This window comes from Macrotis lagotis, chromosome 8 (genome assembly GCF_037893015.1).
Source record: "Macrotis lagotis isolate mMagLag1 chromosome 8, bilby.v1.9.chrom.fasta, whole genome shotgun sequence".
Taxonomy (NCBI): domain Eukaryota; kingdom Metazoa; phylum Chordata; class Mammalia; order Peramelemorphia; family Peramelidae; genus Macrotis; species Macrotis lagotis.
Genome location: NC_133665.1, coordinates 110,973,237 through 110,994,340, shown reverse-complemented (window position 1 = coordinate 110,994,340; position 21,104 = coordinate 110,973,237). Strand labels below are relative to the sequence as shown.

At 38.5% G+C, this 21,104-nt stretch overlaps 2 protein-coding genes across 2 annotated transcripts in view; both read left to right on the top strand.

Annotated features, from left to right (window-relative positions):
- The window catches only part of SFMBT1 (Scm like with four mbt domains 1), a 227,305-nt gene extending 212,189 nt beyond the window's left edge, over nt 1-15,116 (top strand). Inside the window, 4 exon segments of the mRNA XM_074198215.1 lie at nt 1,074-1,252; nt 1,469-1,714; nt 2,717-2,845; nt 4,697-15,116. Coding sequence (XP_074054316.1) covers nt 1,074-1,252; nt 1,469-1,714; nt 2,717-2,845; nt 4,697-4,837 — 695 coding nt within the window. The 3' untranslated portion in view covers nt 4,838-15,116.
- Nucleotides 15,117-16,977: 1,861 nt separating this feature from the next.
- Nucleotides 16,978-21,104, top strand: part of LOC141496087 (store-operated calcium entry regulator STIMATE-like) — a 72,255-nt gene continuing 68,128 nt past the window's right edge. The window contains exon 1 of the mRNA XM_074198213.1: nt 16,978-17,155. Coding sequence (XP_074054314.1) covers nt 17,002-17,155 — 154 coding nt within the window. The 5' untranslated portion in view covers nt 16,978-17,001. The remainder of the gene's footprint in view (nt 17,156-21,104) is intronic.

The following is a 21,104-nucleotide window of genomic DNA, read 5'->3' as shown; positions in this document are numbered from 1 at the left end:
AATTTATTCTTGTGGGATTTATGATGACACAAACTCAAATTATTATGATATAGGATATTATATGATAAATTCAGTAGAGAATTGCAAAACAATATGCTTTTTGAAGTCCAAGGGTTCAAGGTGACAGTGAAATTAGAGTAGCTTAACAAATTTATATTGAAAAGCATAATAAAACTTTATTTTTAGTTAAGATCACTGTGTTAATGCTAATTACTCCCATTTACATAATATTTAAGTAAAGTGTTTGTAAAGTATATTTTTGTAAAGTGAATTCCTCAAATCAACCCTGTCAGTGCCAACATTATTCATTGATCATTTTAATCTGAAGTTTTGAAAAGTGATTTATTTATGGCTTAAAACCTATAGGTTTCTGAGGATGGATTTTTAATTTAGTTTCTTGGCAATCATGACATTCAATCATTGATTTCCTATTACTTTTAGGATCAATATAAGCTCATCTTTTGGGATTTTAAAACCTTTCACAACCTGGCTATAAACCACTTTCTATGTTTCTATATTTTTACTATATAAGACTCCCCTTCCCACATTGACCTCTTTGCTGTTCCTCACACATTGCATTGTCTGTCTACAGTGTCTGGAGGTCCTACCTCACCTCACCTCTAGCTGTTAGAATCCCTTGTTTCCTTAAAACCTTTCAAGTGATGCATTCTCCATGAAGTCTTTTCTGATTCTCTAGCAACACCAACAACAAATTTGCTTAAGTTATATATATTATATATATTATATTTATATGTATGTATATATATGTATATATTCTGATGTGTGCTTACTTATTTACATGTTATTTTCCTCATTAGAAAGTAATTTCCTTGAGGGCAGAGACTGTTATTTTTGATTTTGTATATTCAGTGCCTGTTACCTAGGAAGCACTAAACAAATGTCCATTGATAGATTGACATCAAAGATTGGCTTTTCTTTTTTCTTAGTCTCTGATCTCTTTAGCTCCACCCAACTCTGCTGACATTTGAAAATAGTAGCCCTGAAGTATCACCATTATCCAGAAAAATGTGATACAAAAATCTCTCGCTCTCTTTTTTTTGGTCACATTCCAGCACACTATTATGGAAAGAAGAAAAATAAAAGAATCGGGCGGCCACCTGGTGGGCATAGTAACTTAGAGTGCGTCATAAAGAAAACAAACAAGAGACGGAAGAGGAGGAAGAATTTCTTTGTCCATAAGAAGAAGCGCTCTTCAGCATCTGTCGATAACACACCAGCAGGATCTCCCCAGGTTTGTGGAGGGATTTTGGAGAGGAGTGGACTGAAGCTATCTCTGTTCCACAGTGGCTCTCCCCTTGACAAACATTTTCTTCATGCCAGTTTCAAAAGGAAGATTCTGTAGACCTTGATAATTTGACTCTGGCTAATGAGAAATGCTTTTTTATGTTGCAGAAAAGCAATGTTTTTAATAAGTTATGGGTGATGACTTGTTTTTTTTGTACTGTAGGGCAGTGGGTGTGATGATGACGATGATCAGGATGAAGTAGATGAAGAATCTCTAAGTGAAGATAGTGCCTCTGAACAGCAAGATGAGTTGCAGGAAGAATCAGAAGTGTCCGAAAAGAAATCATGCTCTTCCTCTCCTACCCAAAGTGAATTGTCTCATTCATTGGCTCAGGATCGAGACAAGAGAAAAAGAAAACTTCGCACTTTTTCTTTCTCTGATGATGAGAATAAACCTCCTTCACCAAAGGTATCTATTTAACAATTTAAAAAAATTTCTTTGCCCTAGGATTTTTGAGTTAATTGAACTTTTTGCAGAAATAAACTTATCAGATGAGGATTTCCCCCTTTTTTCTGTATGGACTTGAATTTTGAGTAGTTCCCTTTAAAGATGCATTCACAGTGCACCAATTACTTGCCCAAAAATTTTTGTAAGGATTATATGTTTCATGCATACAAAAAGGTATACTTTGACTTTTTAGTGCTTTAGAAAAATGTTTTTTGAGTTTCTGATGATTGATATTTTTAGTATTGTCCCAATTTTAAAAATCAATGACACTTTATTTTAATAAAGCCATTTTGCTGAAATGCTAGAAATTACATAAATTCAATAGAAATTATTTAATTTTTTTTTCAGCAACCACCTTATTAAATGGAAAGTACAAAACACTGTTCTACTTTTTGGAAAGATTGATACTTCTGACACCATCCCTTTACCTACAAAACTCATGAACTCTCTTCCTTTTATATTTAAAGTCATTTCAAAATGATTCCTATTACTCAAAGGGATCAGCAGTAAGCACTTAGTGAGTGCCTTCAGTATGCTAGGCTTTATAATGGTGCTCGACCTCCAAAGTCCTTGCCTCCAAGGGCTTTGAGTCTGGTCAGACCCGGATATGCCAGTGCAGACGGATGCCAAGTCACGGGCCTGCACACTTTTCTAAAGAGGGTTTAAAATGAACTCAGTTGCCTTTTCTTTAAGTGATTCAAATACTTTTCTTAGTCCTTGAATGAAATAAAATCCTTCCCCTTATTTTCTATGAGCATCATCCTGGATAACACTACAAACATGTATTGAGTATGTTCAGTATCTCAGGTGCTCTGGTTGTTTAATGAGTAATCTGACCTGGACCCATTTTAAAACATAGACTTCACTGCTTGGCATTGAAAAGAAAATATGTAGACATTGCTTAAAGGATATGGCCACAATTTATAATACTGTCAAATTTGCTTCTGTGTGTTGGAAATGAAGGAAATAAAGATTGAAGTTGCTGAAAAACTGCAACTAGACAGTAACCCACTGGAGTGGAGTGTGGCAGACGTCGTGCGGTTCATCAAGTCTACAGACTGTGCTCCATTAGCCAGAATCTTCCTGGATCAGGTACAAGAAATGCTTTGTATTTGTGTTCACGGATCTTGTAAGGAAAAAAGCTTTAACATGCTTAGTTTGAACCATTCAACCACAAACCTTTAAAAGCAAGTTGGGTTTTTTTGGACTAAAAAAAAAATAAGAGTTTCCTATTCATTTTTCAAAGTTAGAGAAGAGAATATAAGCAGTTCAAGAGTACTTAAAATGATTATTTGATCTTCACAACAACCTATGAAGAGGGCAGGTGTTATTACTCCCACTTTATAGCTGAAAGCAAGCAGAGATGAAGTGATTTACCCAAGATTACATAGCTAGTGTCTGAAATCTGGATTTGAACTCAGGTCCTTTTGACTCTGGGCCTAGTACTATATCCATTGTGCCACCTGGTTTTGTTTAGGTAATGTAGATGATAGCTCATTTCTTTGATTGTTACAGTATAATATTTGTTATATAGAAGGCAGCTACATGGCAAAGTATTTAGAGTTCTGGGCCTGGAGTCAAGAAGACTCATCATCTGAGAACAACCAGAAGAATATTGTACATATCAACATGGGGGTGGATGATCAACCTTAATAGACTTGCTCATTTCATCAGGTGCAACAATCAGGGACCATTTGGGGACTACCATCTGTAACCAGAGAAAGAATTGTGGAGTTTGAACAAAGACCAAAGTCTAACCTTTGATTTAAAAAAAAATCTGTTCTCTTATTATGTAATTTTGCTATGTCTTATACTTTATTTTTCTTCCTTAAGGATATTATTTCTCTCTCATCACATTCAACTGAGATCGATGTATACCATAGAAACAATATAAAGACTAACAGAATGCCTTCTGTGGGGGGTGGGGGGAGGGAAGCAAGATTAGGGGGAAAATTATAAAATTCAAAATAAATTAATTAATTTTTTTAAAAAAGAAGACTCATCATCTTGAGTTACAATCTGACCTCAGACTCTTCCTTGGCTGTATGACTCTGGGCAAATCACTTCACCCTGTTAGCCTAGAGAAGGAAATGGCAAAATTATTCTAATATCTTTGCCAAGAAAACCCTAAATGGTGTGACAGAGAGTCAGGCATAATTGAAATGATTGAACAAGAATGTTTGCTAAGTAATTATTAATTTTCTTCCAGTGATGATCTAAAAATTGAATTCTATTTATTTTAAAGGAGTAATTGTAAAGTGTAGGCAGGGTATCCCAAAAATCTTAATGCAGTTTTAAGTTTTCATTAAGACTTTTGGGATTGTGTGTGTGTGTGTGTGTGTGTGTATTATATGTATAAAGAAATACACATATTTGTATGTGACCCTGGTGATCAGTTTTAAGGAAAACTGTAAATAGGAAAAATAATTCCATTGTTATTAGTAAGTATAAAAATGAAAGAATTTTGTTTTAATAATTGGGGAAGTTTAAAGCAAATTTTCATATCATCCTGTGGAATATTTTTTTGATGATCAGATATCTTCAGTGTTTTGCTTACTTTGTAGAGCCAAAAAAAAATTACTGATGCTTAACACTCCTTGAGGTTTGTTGGATGAGTGTATAATCAATTCCTTTTAGAGGGCTATCATTTATAACTTAATTTTATTTGCTGAATGCCTGAAAGCAAGAGAGAAGTTGTTGGAGATTTCATTGATGAATCCACAATGTTATTAGATTCTGAACAATGAGGATTACAAAAAAAAAAATTTAGTCAGTTTTTTTTAAAGGAGAAAACGAAAAAGTGAGTAAGAAAAAACTGTTCCATTTGTTCAGTAAAGTCTGAAAAGGATAATATTTAACAGATCATCAAGTATAAAAAGAATTTATGATGAATGAAGCACTGCCTAGAGTTAAAAGAAAATTGTTCTTTTTTTCCTTTGACAGGAAATTGATGGGCAGGCCCTGCTACTCCTTACCCTTCCCACTGTTCAAGAGTGCATGGACTTGAAATTAGGCCCTGCTATCAAGCTTTGCCATCACATAGAGAGGATCAAGTTTGCCTTTTATCAGCAATTTGCTAACTGAGAAGAATGGCCAAGGTGAACTGGACCTTTGAAGCACAAATGCAGTGAGCCATTGGTCTCTCTCTGAGATGGCATGCTGACTTTGGTGACCTCCAGATGTCTGCTTGCTGTGATTTTGCACTTTCAGGGAAGGAAGACCACATACATGAAGTAAAACAATGCACACTAAGTGTCTACCCTGCCAATGGAATTGTGGTAGTCCTTTGTTCATCACATTACAACTTTTTTTAAAAAAATAAAAGATTGTGGGAAAAGAAAAAGAGACTCCTGTGAGGAGAATTTCACAAATTCAGGTGGTGTGGGCTAAGAATTAAGAGTAATATCCTAGATTGCTGGAAAATGCTTTTTCTGTTGCTCCCTTTCTTTTTGTTCCTTCCCATGGTAGGTAGACATGTTCCCTGCTTCCTTTTCATGGAAAAAGAGAACATGACTTTAACTTAGCACTAATATAAGGCTATGCCTTAAGGAAAACCTGTGCTTCATTTTCAATGTTCTTTTTAAGCTTTTTAAAACTAAAAGCAGCTCATTGGGGAATGTTGTTTGGAACCAGGACTTTATATATGTATAGTTCTATTTTAACCTATTTAAAAAGCTTTCCCTGGTGATTTCTTTTTTGTTACTAATTCTGTTGACAATTGTAGTTAACAGTAATGGGTGGTATTTTTTTCCTGTGATGCTTGTTTTGTTGTCACCATAACAATAAGGAATTATGTAAGATGAAAGTTGAAGAAAGACATTTTTAAAAATTATGGTCAAAAAATTTGTGGGAACGTATAAAACATTTCCTGAAACTGACCTAAACCCCAAATTTTCATGTCATGTTTTCCACAGCTCTCTTCCATATTTGATACTGGGTCAGTTAGTTAAGTGGCATATCAAATATTTGTTAATGATTTAATTGAAAAGATTTGTCTTGAGCTTCTCGAAGATTTTATTTTTTTTTCCCTCCTGCCCCATTCTGTTCTCTCACGGTTCCTTTTTTCATCTAAATAATATTCATTTGATATACAGGCAAGCTTCTCTTCACTTCATTCCTAGCTCTTCCAAGCAGTTAAAACATTAGTTTTTAAGGAATCTAGAGCACAAGTTGAAAATGACATGCTGTGGAGGTTAGAGAATTGTTGAATCTGCACATTTTTGAACTTTTTCTCTGATTTAATTGCAGAGGAATCTCAAGATAGGATGTCATCCACATTTAGGTGATCCTGATGGAAGAAGTCTATAGCTCTTTTAAAATCGTATAGATTTTAGTATATGTGGCCCTGCTTTAAGTTAAATTGAAAATCCAAGTGAATTTGCTTTCACAGTTATGTTATTGGGAAGCTTCAGCTGAACTGTCCAGCTGTGATTTCTTGATTTCATTGTGGATGGGGGAAAAAAAGAAGTGTGCTTACTTCCTATAAATTGTGAACTTTGATGAAAATCTTTCTGGATTATCTCCAGTCACCAATGTATTATTTTCAGACTGTCCATCTTCTTCATATTATACTTTAGATTTCTCTACTACTACTAAGTATAATTGGGAATGGACAACAAAGCTTATAAGGTCTGGATCTTCAGTACATTAAATTGTGAGTGAACTCCCTTAAATTTGAATTTATAGACAAATGACAGAAGGCACTGTTATTACAGTACATTTTGAAGAGATGTTCAATAAGTTTGTATAGTAAATAAGACCTCCATTTATTTTTTTTTCCAACATTCACTAGTTTCTAGATGGCTTTTCTCTTGTTATTTGGATACTTCAGTGGACCAGTGATTTCTTCAAGGTAAGTATTCCTTTTGTTAATGCAGGTCACAACCCATCCATGCTCTTGGATCTTTTGGAACTCTTGTCTGTGTCCTTCCCATAAATCCTCCACAGAGGGTCCTAGGAACTTCCTCTGGTTCTCCTGAAACTACACCTATATCAATGGCGGGGGCTGACTATCATCATACTTTATCCTGAATATCATCTCTCTCTAGGCAAGCATCTTTCTGATGACATCCTTTATATTGCCTCTTTTGCATAATTTTTGGTTGGTAATGCTTTGCAGGTTATCCATCACTATCCTTGGACCTCTTTTTTAACTCTTTGGGTGTCCATTAACTTTAATTCTTTAGGACCTATGGAACTCTATCACTAGGACTCATTCAGCATTACTGGAAGCATTCTGCTGGGCAAGGAAAAATTGGTCCCTAAAAGCACTGAATAATATCCTCTAGGCAGGTTCCAACTTGCTATCTTCCGTTTTCATTCTGACTCATTAACTATGCATAATATTCAATGGTAATGGTGAGACAGCTCTACAGATTGGTTCCATCTTAGTGCATATTGTAGTCTAGAGAGTAGACATTCTTCATCCATTTAGTTTTTCCAGTGTGGATAATTAACCATTTACATGCTTTAATGGGATAGATTTCCAGAACCCTGGGTCACATCCACAACAAGCCATCAAAGTAGCACTTTGTGGAGGACTCTCATTAACATAGATAAAATATAGCATAATGAGTAGAGATAATTGGATATTTCAATGTAAAAATTGGTCTGGAGAAGGGAATGGGGGGGAATTATGGTATTGGGTATTAACCAGAGAGATCACTTTTTGGTGTTTTGATTAATAAAATTTTCCTCTAACTACCCAGTAATGGAATTAAGTTAATTGATAATTTCTGGGAAGGTTGAGAAAAATTCCTTTGACCCCCCCCCAATAGTATTGGAATTCTATAATTGGGGTTTGGACCCTCATGTTTTTTCCTGTATTAATTAGGAAAAATTAAAAAAAAATTAAAGTGTGAAGCATTCCTGCCTGGGATTTTTTTTTTAGGGTTTTTTTTTTGCAAGCCAATTGGGTTAAGTGGCTTGCCCAAGGCCACACAGCTAGGTAATTATTGAGTGTCTGAGGCGGATTTGAACTCAGGTACTCCTGACTCCAGGGCCGGCGCTCTATCCACTGTACCACCTAGCCACCCCCTGCCTGGGAATTTTTTACAAACATTACTCCCTTAAATAGAATTCTTTTGGCAACTGCGTTAAAGATGTAGAATTAAACTCAAGAAAAAAACTAACTGGAAATCTCATGTAGAAGCAATAGTTTGGGAATGTTTGATATGTTGCTGTGTCCTTTAAAATAAACTTTATGTTAGTATTAGTCTAAGTACTTAAGAGTTACCTTACATTGCTTTATTAGAAATGTTAGAAGACTACAATGATGTGAGCTGAAAGGGTCAACTTAATTTTAATATTTTTTAAACGTTCTCTTCTCTGGGTTTGTCCTCCTCTAATCACACCAATTTTATACTGTTATTCTTATTGAGGTCTGTAGAAGAATCACCCAGTCTGAGGGAAGTCTTTTGGTTCTTTTACTGTCTCAGGGTTACTAATGTAATTCCCAGGTTGGCCATCTGTTATTTTGCTAGACAGCTGACCCAACTTTTCTGACTACATATGACCTCCAAAATGGCATTAAGATCCCCATTTCTTGTGGGCATGTCATCATTGTGAACATAAAACAAATTTATTTACACCCTTATTTCATATTCTGTTGTTCCTTGGGTTACCTGCAATTTATTTAATTTAGATTTATCCAAAATCACGTTATTTCATTATTTACAGCAGAATACTGGTGTCAAATTGCAGCAGTGGCAGTTTGAGATTGCTTGAAAGTACTACAGATTTTATTCAACCTAATTTCCATTATCATCCCAGCTTGTCATCCATTCGCAGCACCTGTGCCAGGATATATGAGTCAACAAAAATGAGTTGAATGTGTCACAGCCTGGGAAGCACAGTTTTCACCTTTTTATATTTGAATTCCATATAGAGTATTTTTCATTATACTGGAGAACACTTTGGGTGATCATGAGTCTCATTTTTTTTTTTTGCAAGGCAATAGGGTTAAGTGGCTTGCCCAAGGCCACATAGCTAGGTCATTATTAAGTATCTGAGGCCAGATTTGAACTCAGGTACTTCTGACTCCAGGGCCGGTGCTCTTTCCATTGTGCCACCTAGCTGCCCCCATGAGTCTCATTTTTCAAACCTTACTTGAGCAGTCAATCTATGAGCATTTATTAAACACCTACTATATACTAGGCAATATGTCAGACACTAGGGATCTTTGATTTCATGACTCAGCAGATTTCTGAAGAAAGTTATCTAATGTTTTTAGTCTCCTATATTTTTTTTTTTTAGGTTTTTGTGAGGCAAGTGGGGTTAAGTGGCTTGCCCAAGGTCACACAGCTAGGTAATTATTAAGTGTCTGAGGCTGGATTTGAACCCAGGTACTCCTGACTCCAAGGCTGGTGCTTTATCCCCTATGCCACCTAGCCGCCCCTAGTCTCCTATATTTCTGATGTATGTTTGGGAGATAGCCTTCTTAGAAGAGAGCTTTCAAGGACATGGTTTGTTCTGCTGAGTCAGATACTTTTTAAAAAAGGATATGATTCTTATTGTAGACAGACTTAGGAAAGACTGCTTATTTCTTTTTCATGTTTTCATTGAGGATACCTTTGAAAATTATGCAAGCCATTCTCCTAAAGATGTTACAAAACTCAGAAAATGGGTGTATGGTTTATAGTTGTTGAAATCTCAGTTATACCATCTGTCATCTTTTCTATTCATTAAGAATCTTTTCCTCTTTGAAATAGCTTGAAAATGGACCCCAGAGTGCCTTGATTAATGACCACCTTGAGCACAGATTTCTTCTTTATGCATTTTATCAGATCAGTCATTCTTCCCAACTTCATCTTAAATGCTGGAACCACTTCTTTATGTAGTATGTTAGGTATTGAAATGGATAAGTACATGTGTGGTAGTTAAATTCATACAATTGATTAAGAAAATGAGTAAAAGATGCTGGCCAGTATATCATGTTTCATTTCTTTTGTAATTCCCATGGTCCAGTTTTGTCTGCAGATATTCTCAGGATGACCTAGCCCAGTTTGCCCTTGTATCACATTTTTGTCCAAATCATTTTTAACTCACAATTGCTTTTGTGTCATTTTGTAAAGAGATAATGTTCTTAATCTTCCATCATCCTTTTCAGCAAATAAGGTTATATACCTTGGCTACCATTTCTCTAGTCTTGGCAAGAAGATAAAGTGTTTGCTGCTGGAGTATTTTCTGGGGTCTTTTGATCTTTTCATTTTAGTGACTTAAAAAATCATAACATTTTTGTCAGACTATTATTCATTTTTTTGAAATTCATAGTTTATTTCAACAGTTCAGGTTGCAAGGACTAATTATCCATAGACTTGCTTTTAATTTTATATTTACTTTCTTAGATTTAGTAAAGGAAGCGGAAACCCAGAGAAGTTGAGATTTGCTTATTTACTAGAAATGAAGTGATAGAATAAGAACTTGAAGTAGGGCTTCTCTGCCTCTCACATTCTTTTCACACTTCTGTGTTGCTCCTGTTAAAAGTTTCTATCTCTTTTCTTTTTTGGCCTTTGCCAAACCATCTCAACCAGCTGAGATGACTATTGGCTCAACAATTAATCTTTTCCATTATAAAATATTAAAATGTTATCATTTTCATTTTTCACATTGGTGGTTAAGTTCCTACTGTATCCAGATCCTTTTTAGTGTCTTGGAGGCATGTAGCTTCTGAGGAGCCTGCAGTCCTTTAACTTACTTGATTTCTTGATCTTATATTGGTAAATAATTTTTGCCCTCTTCATCATACTTCTTTTCCCACTGAAGTCACCAAGTATGGAGATATATGTTGATTTTAGGTTCATCAAAGAATTTTTCTTATCTATCCTCTTCAATATAAAATAGTGTATGAACTTCAGTTATTTTCCTGGTCTGTTTGCTTACATTCATCACAAGGACTGCAAGGCAGTATCCTTTGACACAATGTTTGCTATTGCCTTTGGAAAAACTATGAAACCAACTTTGCCAACTCCTTGATTCATCTTGCTAAGGGAAATTTGGAAGTTGTTCTTCCATTATTTAGCTATAACTTCTTTGTCTTCTGATTTCATTTATACAAAAATGCCAGTATGTACATGGTTAACTTCCCCTAGTATGTGTTCCAGCTTGTTGGTAATTTGACAGATTTGAGTACCAGCTGTTAAATGAATATTAGTTTTAGAATCCCACTATCCATCCCATGCCCCCTCCCATTTAGGAGAAAGTAATGATCAACTTTGAATTTTCAAAATGGACGATTCTTCTTGTTTGCATAAACTATTTCTATGATAGATATAGAATATGTGCTCTTCATTTCTTGGGGGAAGTTATCTTTGCTTGCTGTATTCAAAAAGAACACTTTGTAGAATACTGTTATTTACCTAGATTTCATTTCCAGATGGTACTCTTTTTGTTCATTCTAGTCCAACAGAGTAAGTCTTCCATAACTGTGTGCTTATCATGGTCTAACAACTTTGAAGATGATTAATGTGCTGTAGTTTTTCTCTTGGTCCCTGAAAATTTAACAGGATGATTAATAATTTGTTTTAGTTGGGTCATAGTGTTAGGTAAATCAATTAACCTACAAATGCTATGGCTTCTGGGGAATTATGATTAGGGCTTTAGGCAGTTGATCCATCTAATAAAATCACTGGGACTCCAGTCTTCATATTATCCATGCTTATTTTGTAGAATGGGTAACTCCAGCATATGTTTCACAGTATATTCTGGGGAAAGGGTACATTACACCTACCAACCTTTTGGAACAGATATAAACATTATTTCACAGGTAAAACTAGCAAGTCAGATTTGAAACTTGACTTCGTTGTGCCTCTTTCCAGGAATTAAAATTGAATTCTCTATGAGATAGGGGACATTGGACCCTAATTCTTCTGAACTTACTTTAACTTAACTTTTTAGCAGGTGATCTAGGATCTGAAATAGTCTCAGAAAGATGAAAATTCCTTTGTTGGGACTAGGTCTCAAAGCTGGTATCCGTAAAGTAAAGTAAATTTTTTTTTTTTCTAGGGGGTGTACAGAGAATATCAGGGAGTTTTAGGAGCATGTGGGTTGACATAAATGGGGGCACTGGGAGAGACTACTAGAGAAGCTTTTATTTATCTGGCATGTTCACCAAAGACTTTTTTTATGATTAAGATGTTGAGAGGTTTGAGTTATTCCTATTCTCATTAATGTTTTAAGAGAAAAGCCAGGAGCTAAAAGTTCATGGCAGAAGCCTATACATAACTTGGTCTCTAGGCATGTGTTTGTAGAGAATGTTTGTTGTTTAATTTTAGGTTTTAAAAATAATTCAACACTTTTCTGTATTATCAGTAGGAGACTCATTGGCCTTATGGAGCTGATGAGAAGGGGATACCATCAGTCTTGGTGGGAATCAAGTACCCCTTCTGTGAAGCTGAACTGGTTGGTCTGGGGTCATTACAGTATGTGGAGTGCTGCCTCAAAACCATTATAGAAAATAAGCCTACCATAAAGCCAAAAAAAAAAAATCAGTCTTTTTCATCCAAATATTACTCATCCTTTTTTTCACTATTAAAAAAAAATTGCTAATGAACTTTTGTTGATCTCACCCTTTGCATGAGACTGTGAGTACTTTGGAAACTTGAATTTCTCCAGATTAGCCACATGTGGACTTGCATTTCCAGCTGAAGAATTCCTAACTATATATTCCAAGACAAGTCCAATTGTATCCTATTCCAAGCCCACCCTGGGTGCTCCCTTCAAAACTTTCCCCAAACCATACAAATAGCCTTGTTTTTGAAGGCAGCCTTAGGGGTAAAAGAGTAGAGGGAGGGTGTTGGATGCACTGAAGATTACAAGGTTCTTTATTGCAATGTTTGAAGAATCTTCTATTTTTACAACCAGCAAAACCAGGAATTGAAGTGGGAGAATGGAAAAGTAGGCCTTTAGTTTCTTTTTCTGGTTTAAGACACATGGTTCAGTCTGTCTCGGTTCTGTGACCTATTGCAAAAGATTGCTATTCAAAAGGAAATAAGCCAGAGCCTTGCCAGAAGGGTCTCCGACACCAGCAGTGAGGCGCTGACCCTGAAGCCTTCATGGGAGGTAAGGGGTCTCACTCCAACTAACTTTGGAGGCAATAGGTGAACTGGCATAGCACAATGCCCTCATCTGAAAGAGGTTTTTGCACCAGGGTCATAGTGTTTCCTTATGGCTACCATACGTTAGGTTCAATTTACCTGCCCTACAACCTTGGCAGAATGAGAGTTGGTCAAAGCTAAGACACTTGAATTAGAGGAATGGTAGTCTGAATTCTGGAACAAGCTAATATAAGAAGTAGCTGACTTTGGTAGGTTATGATACTCAGGCAAAAACAAAAAACTGGTTGTATCATCAGTAACTTAGTTCCACTTTGCAAGACACCTTTCAGGAAGGTATCTTGAGGTTTTGAGTTTTCCTCTCCTTTTTCCCCTTTCCTCCTTTTTAGTCAATTAACTCTATGTAGACAATCAGAGGTCTGCCAGGGATGGACTCCTGGCTGGTACCAGCACCACGTTTAGGCCTCTTTCATATACTAACTCATTGGAACTGATGCACTTTGTTTCCTGTATTTTGCCTTTTTTATTAGCTGCTTGTTTGGGACAAAATGAAATGCATACTGTGCTGTGATCTTCCTGCTTGCTGTTTTTTCCTTAATTTCAAAAGTTATGCATCAAGGGTAAAATACTACTTAAGGAGAAATATGCACAAACAAATATGCCTATTGAAAATAATGTCCATCATGTTTGGTAGGTGTAGTGACTTCAAAGGATTTTAAAAACTATTTTAGATGGGTATTTTGCTTGTTTCCTTGTAAATAAAAATGTAAATAAGTTTGTGGTATGACAGTTTTAAGTGATTGTAAAAAAAAATTAAAAAAACACTAACTGGTTTCATTTGTGCTGATTTGGATATCAAGGTACTATGCTATCCAGATTAATTTTTTTCTTCTAAAGCTTTCTCTAGTAGGGTTTCTCAGAATCTCTTGAGCAGGGCAGTAAACTTTTTCATGATACTACTAATTGGGGCTGCTTTTCAGGGTGCTCATATTTTCTGTCTGATTCCTATATTTCTGGCACTTTTCTGTTCTGTTCTGTTCCTAATATTTTCTTAATTCAAGTAGTAAATAAGAGAGAATTAGAAGCCCAGTTTCTCAACATGACTGAGTCCCTGAGGCCTGAGCCTTATCTCTAGCAGTGTTTAAAGCAGCTCCTGTAGAAGAACCTACTTGGTCCAGAAGTAGTGCTCTGCATGAGGCAGCACTTTTCAGAGTTTACTATATTTTTTTCAGTCCTAGATCTTATTTGGATCTTCAAATACTTTTTGTTTATTTTTGTTTGTTTGTTGTTTTAGGTTTTTGCAAGGCAATAGGGTTAAGTGACTTGCCCAAGGTCACACAGCTAGGTAATTAGTGTCTGCAGCTGGATTTGAACTCAGGACCTCCTGACTCCAGGGCCGGTGCTTTCTTTATTCACTGTGCCACCTAGCTGCCCCTCAAACACTTTTTGATCTACTAATATCTAACTAGATTTTCTGCTGTCATAATTTAAGGCCATTTCTTCCTGTAAAATTTTTCTGTGGATCAGGAGTATGATTAGATAAGCACTTGATACTCCAATAAAATCCTTCAAGTAATAATAATTTAGAACTAGAAAGAAACTTTAGGTGTTATTTTACAGAAAAGAAAATTGATTTGCAAAGTGCTTGAGTGATTTGCCTGCTTGAGATCACATAGAACTAAGTGGAACAGTCACAATTCTAGTCTAGGTTCTTTGATTGCAAATCTAGCTCTTTTTCCATTACATTGGTCCTCAAAAACAGCAATTAAATCAACCCAAAATCTCTTTGCTAAATAAACTACTAGTGCATGTTAATTTTTGTATTTGTTCATCATTAATTGTAGAGATGTGTGAATTTTATCATTTAATTGAAAGCAGCTTACTGCTTTCACCAGACCTTTAAGGTATGATTCAGTTAGCACTTGTATCAATCAGTAAAGTGTATGAAGAGTAAATTTCATTTCTATACAATCATTATTTATGGTGCCTATTCTTGACATGGGATAAGGGTCCTAGTTCCTTGGAGATACTTTTTATAAGCAAATGCAGCCCTCATGCTTACTAAAACTATATGTTCATATATTGGCTCCTCAGTCAAATTCAACTATTATTTGTCTTATGCTCACTACAAGATAAATGATACTTTCTCATGCAGCAAGAATACTCTTATTCTCTTTTCCAGAGATACACTGTCCACCACATTTGTCCTGCAGGGTTCAGGGAATAACCTTGAAGGGTTATTACTTTGGCCAGAACACTCCAGTTGTGTTTTCCCTTCTCCTAAAGTCAATATGTAGACCCCAGTTCCATTTAACTATTTAACATCAATTATTTTTTATAATGGGATATAATAGGAAGTTATAGGGAGAAGTCATTTCCATGTAATCTTGGGGAGTATACCTTTTTTACACCACCCTAAGTCTCTGGGGAAGGAGGCTCACTTTAGCTCATTTCCTATATAGTATATGTCCCATAGAACTCATGTTGAAATGCAGTGTCTTGTGAATAAGTCCTTTTCACAACGCAGAACAAGCAGGGTTATTGATGCTAAGCTAACTGCAAAACCTGAACACTGGGAATTCAAGATGCTTAGTCTCCTGACCTTTCACAATTCATAATATCAGAGGTTCTGGAACATGTGGAACAAAGCAGATGCTTAGAAGTGAGGCTCATTTCTTCTTCCCAATGGGGAGAAGGCCCCAAGATTTCTCCCCTTTATAACATTGTCTCTCACTGGATTTGAAGAAGTCAATGAAATCTATCCAGAGTAAAATCAAAGAGTATCTAGCAGCTTTTGGAAAATACTTTGTTTTGACTTGCCGGCAGTTAGAAAAAGCCTCCTCCTAAACATAAGGTTGGCATATTGGAACCGTCTACAGAATGTCTATCCATGTACCATAGATTCTCCAAAGAACTTCTTTCCCAATTCCCCTCAACTTTCCTGGAAGCAGGCTGCTCAAGGCGTCTCCACATGAGGAGACACCGTGGAAAGAACTCTGTGAATGGCATACCCCGTTACATTTTAAACACCTAGCTCAGTTCATAGGAGGCATTGATCGGTCCCGCTAAGTTTATACCCAAAGTAGCTTTGCTTCAAGATGAGTCTTAGACTCAGCCACTGCTGAGCTGAGGTCCTTACTCCTTTAAATATTGATGGTAGGTCATAGCACCTATTCTGGAAGCCAGACTCAGGAACGCTGGGTGCCCCCTGGACCTTTCATCCTCAAAAAGTCAGATTACACTTCTTCAACCTCGAATAGAAAATAGCCAGTGCAGAAGAGAAGGGCTGAGACCTATTTCTCAGGGGTCCCAGAGGAGAGAAGGGCCTTTAGTCTTCTCGGGAGCTCTCCTCAACTATAATGAGTAAAAGTCATTGAGAATCTCCAGAAAGAGTGGCTTAGTATTGCTTTGCAAAAACCAAAAAAAAAAAAAAAAATGAAAGGGGGCTCCGAACAGATGGTGTGCCCACACTAGGGTCTCCCCCTACGCATCGTCCGCGTTCTTCCCTTCCTGTCTCAGCCACGAGAAGCTTGCATCGGTGCAGTAAGCGGGCGGGCTCGGAGTTGCTGGCTGGGGGCTTCACAGGACCACGGGGGGAGGGCGGAAGCCGGCGCCGAGCATCGCAGAAGTGAGCCCGCGGCTGTGGAGGGCAGGTGGAAGGGCCAGGCGCTGTTTGGACCGACTTGGTAGACGAGAGGAAGAGGACCAGCGCTGACTGGGGTTTTTTTCCTCCTTGTTATCCAGAGGGATGTAAATCAAATCTAGACCTCCTAAGAGGAGCCTTTGCACTTTTTTGGCGAGGCAATGGGCTTCAGTGACTTGCCCGAGGTCACACAGCTAAATCCTTAAGGCCGCCCCGCCTTTGAACTTTTAAATCCGAAATGTTTCCAGTAGAGTTTGCCCAGTGGAAATCGTGCTCGGCTCTTGGCGCCGACTGGAGCCTGGAGACTTGAGCGGGGCGGGGGTCCGGCCCGGGCCCGTCCTCGCGGCCAGCTCGCACCTGGCAAGCCCCGCCCCGGAGCCTCCCTCCCATTGGCCCGGGGCGCCGCCGCGCCCCGCCCCCCGGGCGCCGCCGCGCCAATCGGGGGCCGATGATCTCAGACGTCGGCGGGGACGCGCGCGCGCAGCGGAGCCCAGGCGAGCGGCCGGGCGGAGGGGGCCGGCTCCCGGGGCTCGGGGGGCTCCGGGCCGGCGGCCATGCAGGGCCTCGCCGGCAACGCGAGCCGCGGGCCGGCCTCCACGGCCGCGGCCGGGCCCGGCGAGCGGGGCTGCGAGAACGGCGCCTTCATGGACAGCTTCGGCATCTTCCTGCAGGGGCTGCTCGGCGTCGTGGCCTTCAGCACCTTAATGCGTGAGTGCGGCGGGCGCGGGCCCCGGCCCCGGCCCCGGCCTCCCCCCGGCCCCGGCCCCGGCCTCCCCCCGGCCCCGGGCCGCCCAGGCCGCGGCGGATCCCGGGACGTGACCCCGGTGCTTCCCCCGCGGCGCCCCCGCTCCGGCGGCCCCGCCCCCGCCCGGCCTCCAACTTTGCCAAGTGGAGCCCAGGCGCCCCGGAGGCGAGGCCGGGAGCCCCGAAAGCGGCCCGCGGGGCGCAGTCCGGCCGGAAGGTGCCGCAAGGCGGTGCCCGGTGGCGCTGCCCGCCCGTGCGGGGCGGCGGGGCGCTGAGGGACCCTTCCCGGGGTGCGCCTGGCACCTGCGAGGCAGCATCGGCCCCCCACACTAGTCGCGACGTGGGGAGACGTCCGTTTGAGCCGCTGCTCCAGGTTCCGTTCTCTCGGTACCCTTCTCTCTGCCCTCTCCTAATTTGCTAAGTGTTATTGATTTTAGGAGAGAGGCTTTAGCCTACTCTTCCTCATGAGCCCTTGCCATATCTCTTACGACAAATAGTATTTTTTAAAAGAGGACAAAAATCAGCACAACCGTCTGTTCATTGAAAAAGGCTGCACCTGTGGGCCGCCCACCTCCGCCCAGGGGTGTTCTCTCCTACTTATTCACTCAATTCCCACTTTTGATCTTTTTGGCATGCGGTTGTTGTTCCTATTTACTTCATGGACGGGTTGTGTTCTTGGCTCATCGGTTCTGTATTCAACATACACATCCCTTCTCATAGTTATTATATTCACGTATCACAATTTGTTCACCATTTTCCAGTCGATGGACATCTATTTTGTTTCTCATTCCTTGCTATCACAAAAAATGCTACTGTTTGTTGGTATATTGGGGGGGGGGGGGTTGGATATCAGCCCAGTAAGGAAATTTCTAGTTCAAGGGGTAAAACATTTATTCACTTATTTTGCAAAATTCCAAATTTCTTTTCAAAATGGTTGTTCCATTTCACAGCTCCACCAATAATGTATTAACAGACTTATCATACTACAACCCCTCCAACATCAACTATCAACTCAATATCAACTATCTTATCATCTGACAGTTTGCAGAATGCGTTGTTTTGAGTTACATTTAGTGTTATTGATTTAGAGCTTTCTACATATGTTTGTGAATAATCTGCAATTCTTCTTTTGGGAACCATTTGTTTATATTCTTTGACCACTTATCTTTTGGGAGATGCTTAGCTATCTAATTCTGTGCTTAGTAAGATCTTTATTTCAGCATCCTGGTTACTAGAATTTTTTGCTTTGCTTTTTTGTTAAATTGGACCCCAGAGGGTCAGACTTGGACTAATCTTGGAGAACATCTAATCCAAATTTTTTTTTTTTTTTTTAGGTTTTTGCAAGGCAAGCAGGGTTAAGTGGCTTGCCCAAGGCCACACAGCTCGGTAAATTATTAAGTGTCTGAGACCAGATTTGAACCCAGGTACTCCTGACTCCAGGGCCAGAGCTCTATCCACTACACTGCCTAGCCACCCATAAAACAAATTCTTATCCAGCATTGGGAGTTCCCAGTTCTTTATTTTCAGGGTCTTCTTGTCAGAAGCAAGTGCTCTTACTGTGTGTTCATCATCTTCCTTTCCTTTTCACTTCCAACTTGCCTTATTGTTTTTCTTTCTGGGCAAATACCCACTTGTTTCCCAGTAGTTATTTGTGTTGTTTTAGCTAAATGTGACTGACTCTGGAGCATATAGACTTCTTTAAGATTATATTCATGGAGGAATTCCTCATGACACTCTCATCTTTGCCTCCACATTGACCGGCCTTCAATTTCTATTTAAAGGTTCTACAGCCTTGATGTTTGGTTTGGTTTCTACCTTGATATTACCCTGATTTTAGCCATTTTTGTAAGCTTCACTGATATTGGCAGTCTTAGAGTTATTCTCTGGAGTCTGGTGCTTGTGTTACAGTGAAGGAAAGGTAATTATGAATAGAGTGGCTTCCAGTTGAAAAGGATGGGAAAAGGGAAGACTTGAGTGAATCAGTGAGTTCTTTGGGATTTCAACATATTCTTAGATGTTCAAGAAACAGTGTTTGATACTAGCTATACATAGATACATTAGATATAAGCCTTGCTTTCAAGGTGCTCATAGACAAATTGATAGCTTGAATTCATGTAACCCTTTAAAGCTAGTATTTAAAAAACTTTTTAACAAACATGTTTTATAATTTTTTATAGCTTATAAAATACTTTTCCTTATCTCATTGGATCCTAAGATTAGCATTGTAATTTTAAGGTGATAAGTTCACAGGTCCAGTTCCTATTTCAGTCCTTTGAATTTTATAACAACATTCTTGGGAAAATAATGAAGATATTATATTCATTTTGCAGATGAGGAAAGCAAAGTCCTAGGAGTTAAGTGATTTGTCAAAGGTTATATATAGCTTGTATTTGGCAGTTTGGATTTAAATCCAGATTTTCTGACTGCAAATCTAAGTGCTTTTCTTTTAATATTGCTTTTTGTTCCCTTTTGGACTTATTTGTAAGATATTACTTGTGACCCAAAAGTTTATCTTTAAAGACTGAACTTCAAAGGGCCTCTTGGTTTGTTTTAGATTTAATTTTACTGAAACCACTCAAGTAAAGAGAATTTGGAAACACACTATGGAATTCAGAGAGTCAGTAGCAGGAACTTTGGTTCATTTCTTTGACCTTGAACAGTGGTAGAAACATCTGGAAAATCTGAACAGTGAAAATAGGGGGAGGGCAGACCAGTACAGTTAGTATCTTCTTGGGTACCTGAACCCATACTGTAGAGCAGTCTTTTGATATATCATTCAAACCTAAGGGTTAGGACCAACAGGAAAATTTGAAGGTCTGCTGTTAAATTGAATGTCCATCTTTTCCCCTGAAAGAGAATGTTCAGTTTTGTTGGGTAGTTGATTCTCAGTGGTAATTCAAGTTTTTTTGCCTTCTGGAATATCATCAAGCTCTTAGGCATTCTAAACCTCTGACTTCCCCCCCCCCCCCATTCTAGGATTTGCTTGGGGAAAAGGGGAGGATGGGGGGATAGTTTTAGGAGAAGGGAGGGTAACTTGTCTTTGTCTACTTCTCAGTTTTAACATACGTAGATATTGTAGCTTCTCTGGGAAGAGAGACTGAAAAACATATGGTGGCTTTTAGGATTTTGGGGACAGGGAACTTTAGCTAGGGTTGGTAGGCAGGATTCTGCTAAGGTTCAGTTAGGAAAACATCCATTAAGACTTTGTTATATATAAAGGCACTGATATAAGTACTAGGATTAAAAAGATTTTAAAAATGGACACAGTTCCTCCTTTTAAGGATTCTTACTTTTCAGACACTTGCATTTGGAAGTTACCAAATCTACTGGGAGACTTTTTTTTAAAATAAATTTTCTGGTTTTTTTAGGAACTTGAATATAACCATGAATATTTCAGTATACAAAGAATAACAAAAAAGGGGACTGTATGTGAAACTGATTTTCCAATATGTACAGTTTGCCTTTTTTCCATTATACATAGCTTGTTAAATTTTTTGTATAATTCTAATTTGACATAATAATGTTTGTCCTTCAATCTCGAAGAAGACCATGACATCAGGAAGGTCATGCCATGACAAGCACATGAATTGGATTTGAGTGAGGGGGGTCATGCTAAGTCATCAACCTTACAGTCTCCTCTGGAGTCATCTGGATGAAGTGGCCAGATAGGAATCAGGACTACTGGAGATGGCCCTGGAGGAGAGGCAGTCAGGGTTAAGTGACTTGCCCAGGTTCACACAGCTAGTAAGTGGCAAGTGTCTGAGGCTGGATTCAAACTCCCATCCTCCTGAATCCAAGGCTAATGCTCTATCTACTGTACCACCCAGATGCCCTTCAAATTTTTTTTTATATTTAATTTTTTTATTCTTATTTTGTACAAATTTTTTTACATTAATAAAATATTCTTGTTTAA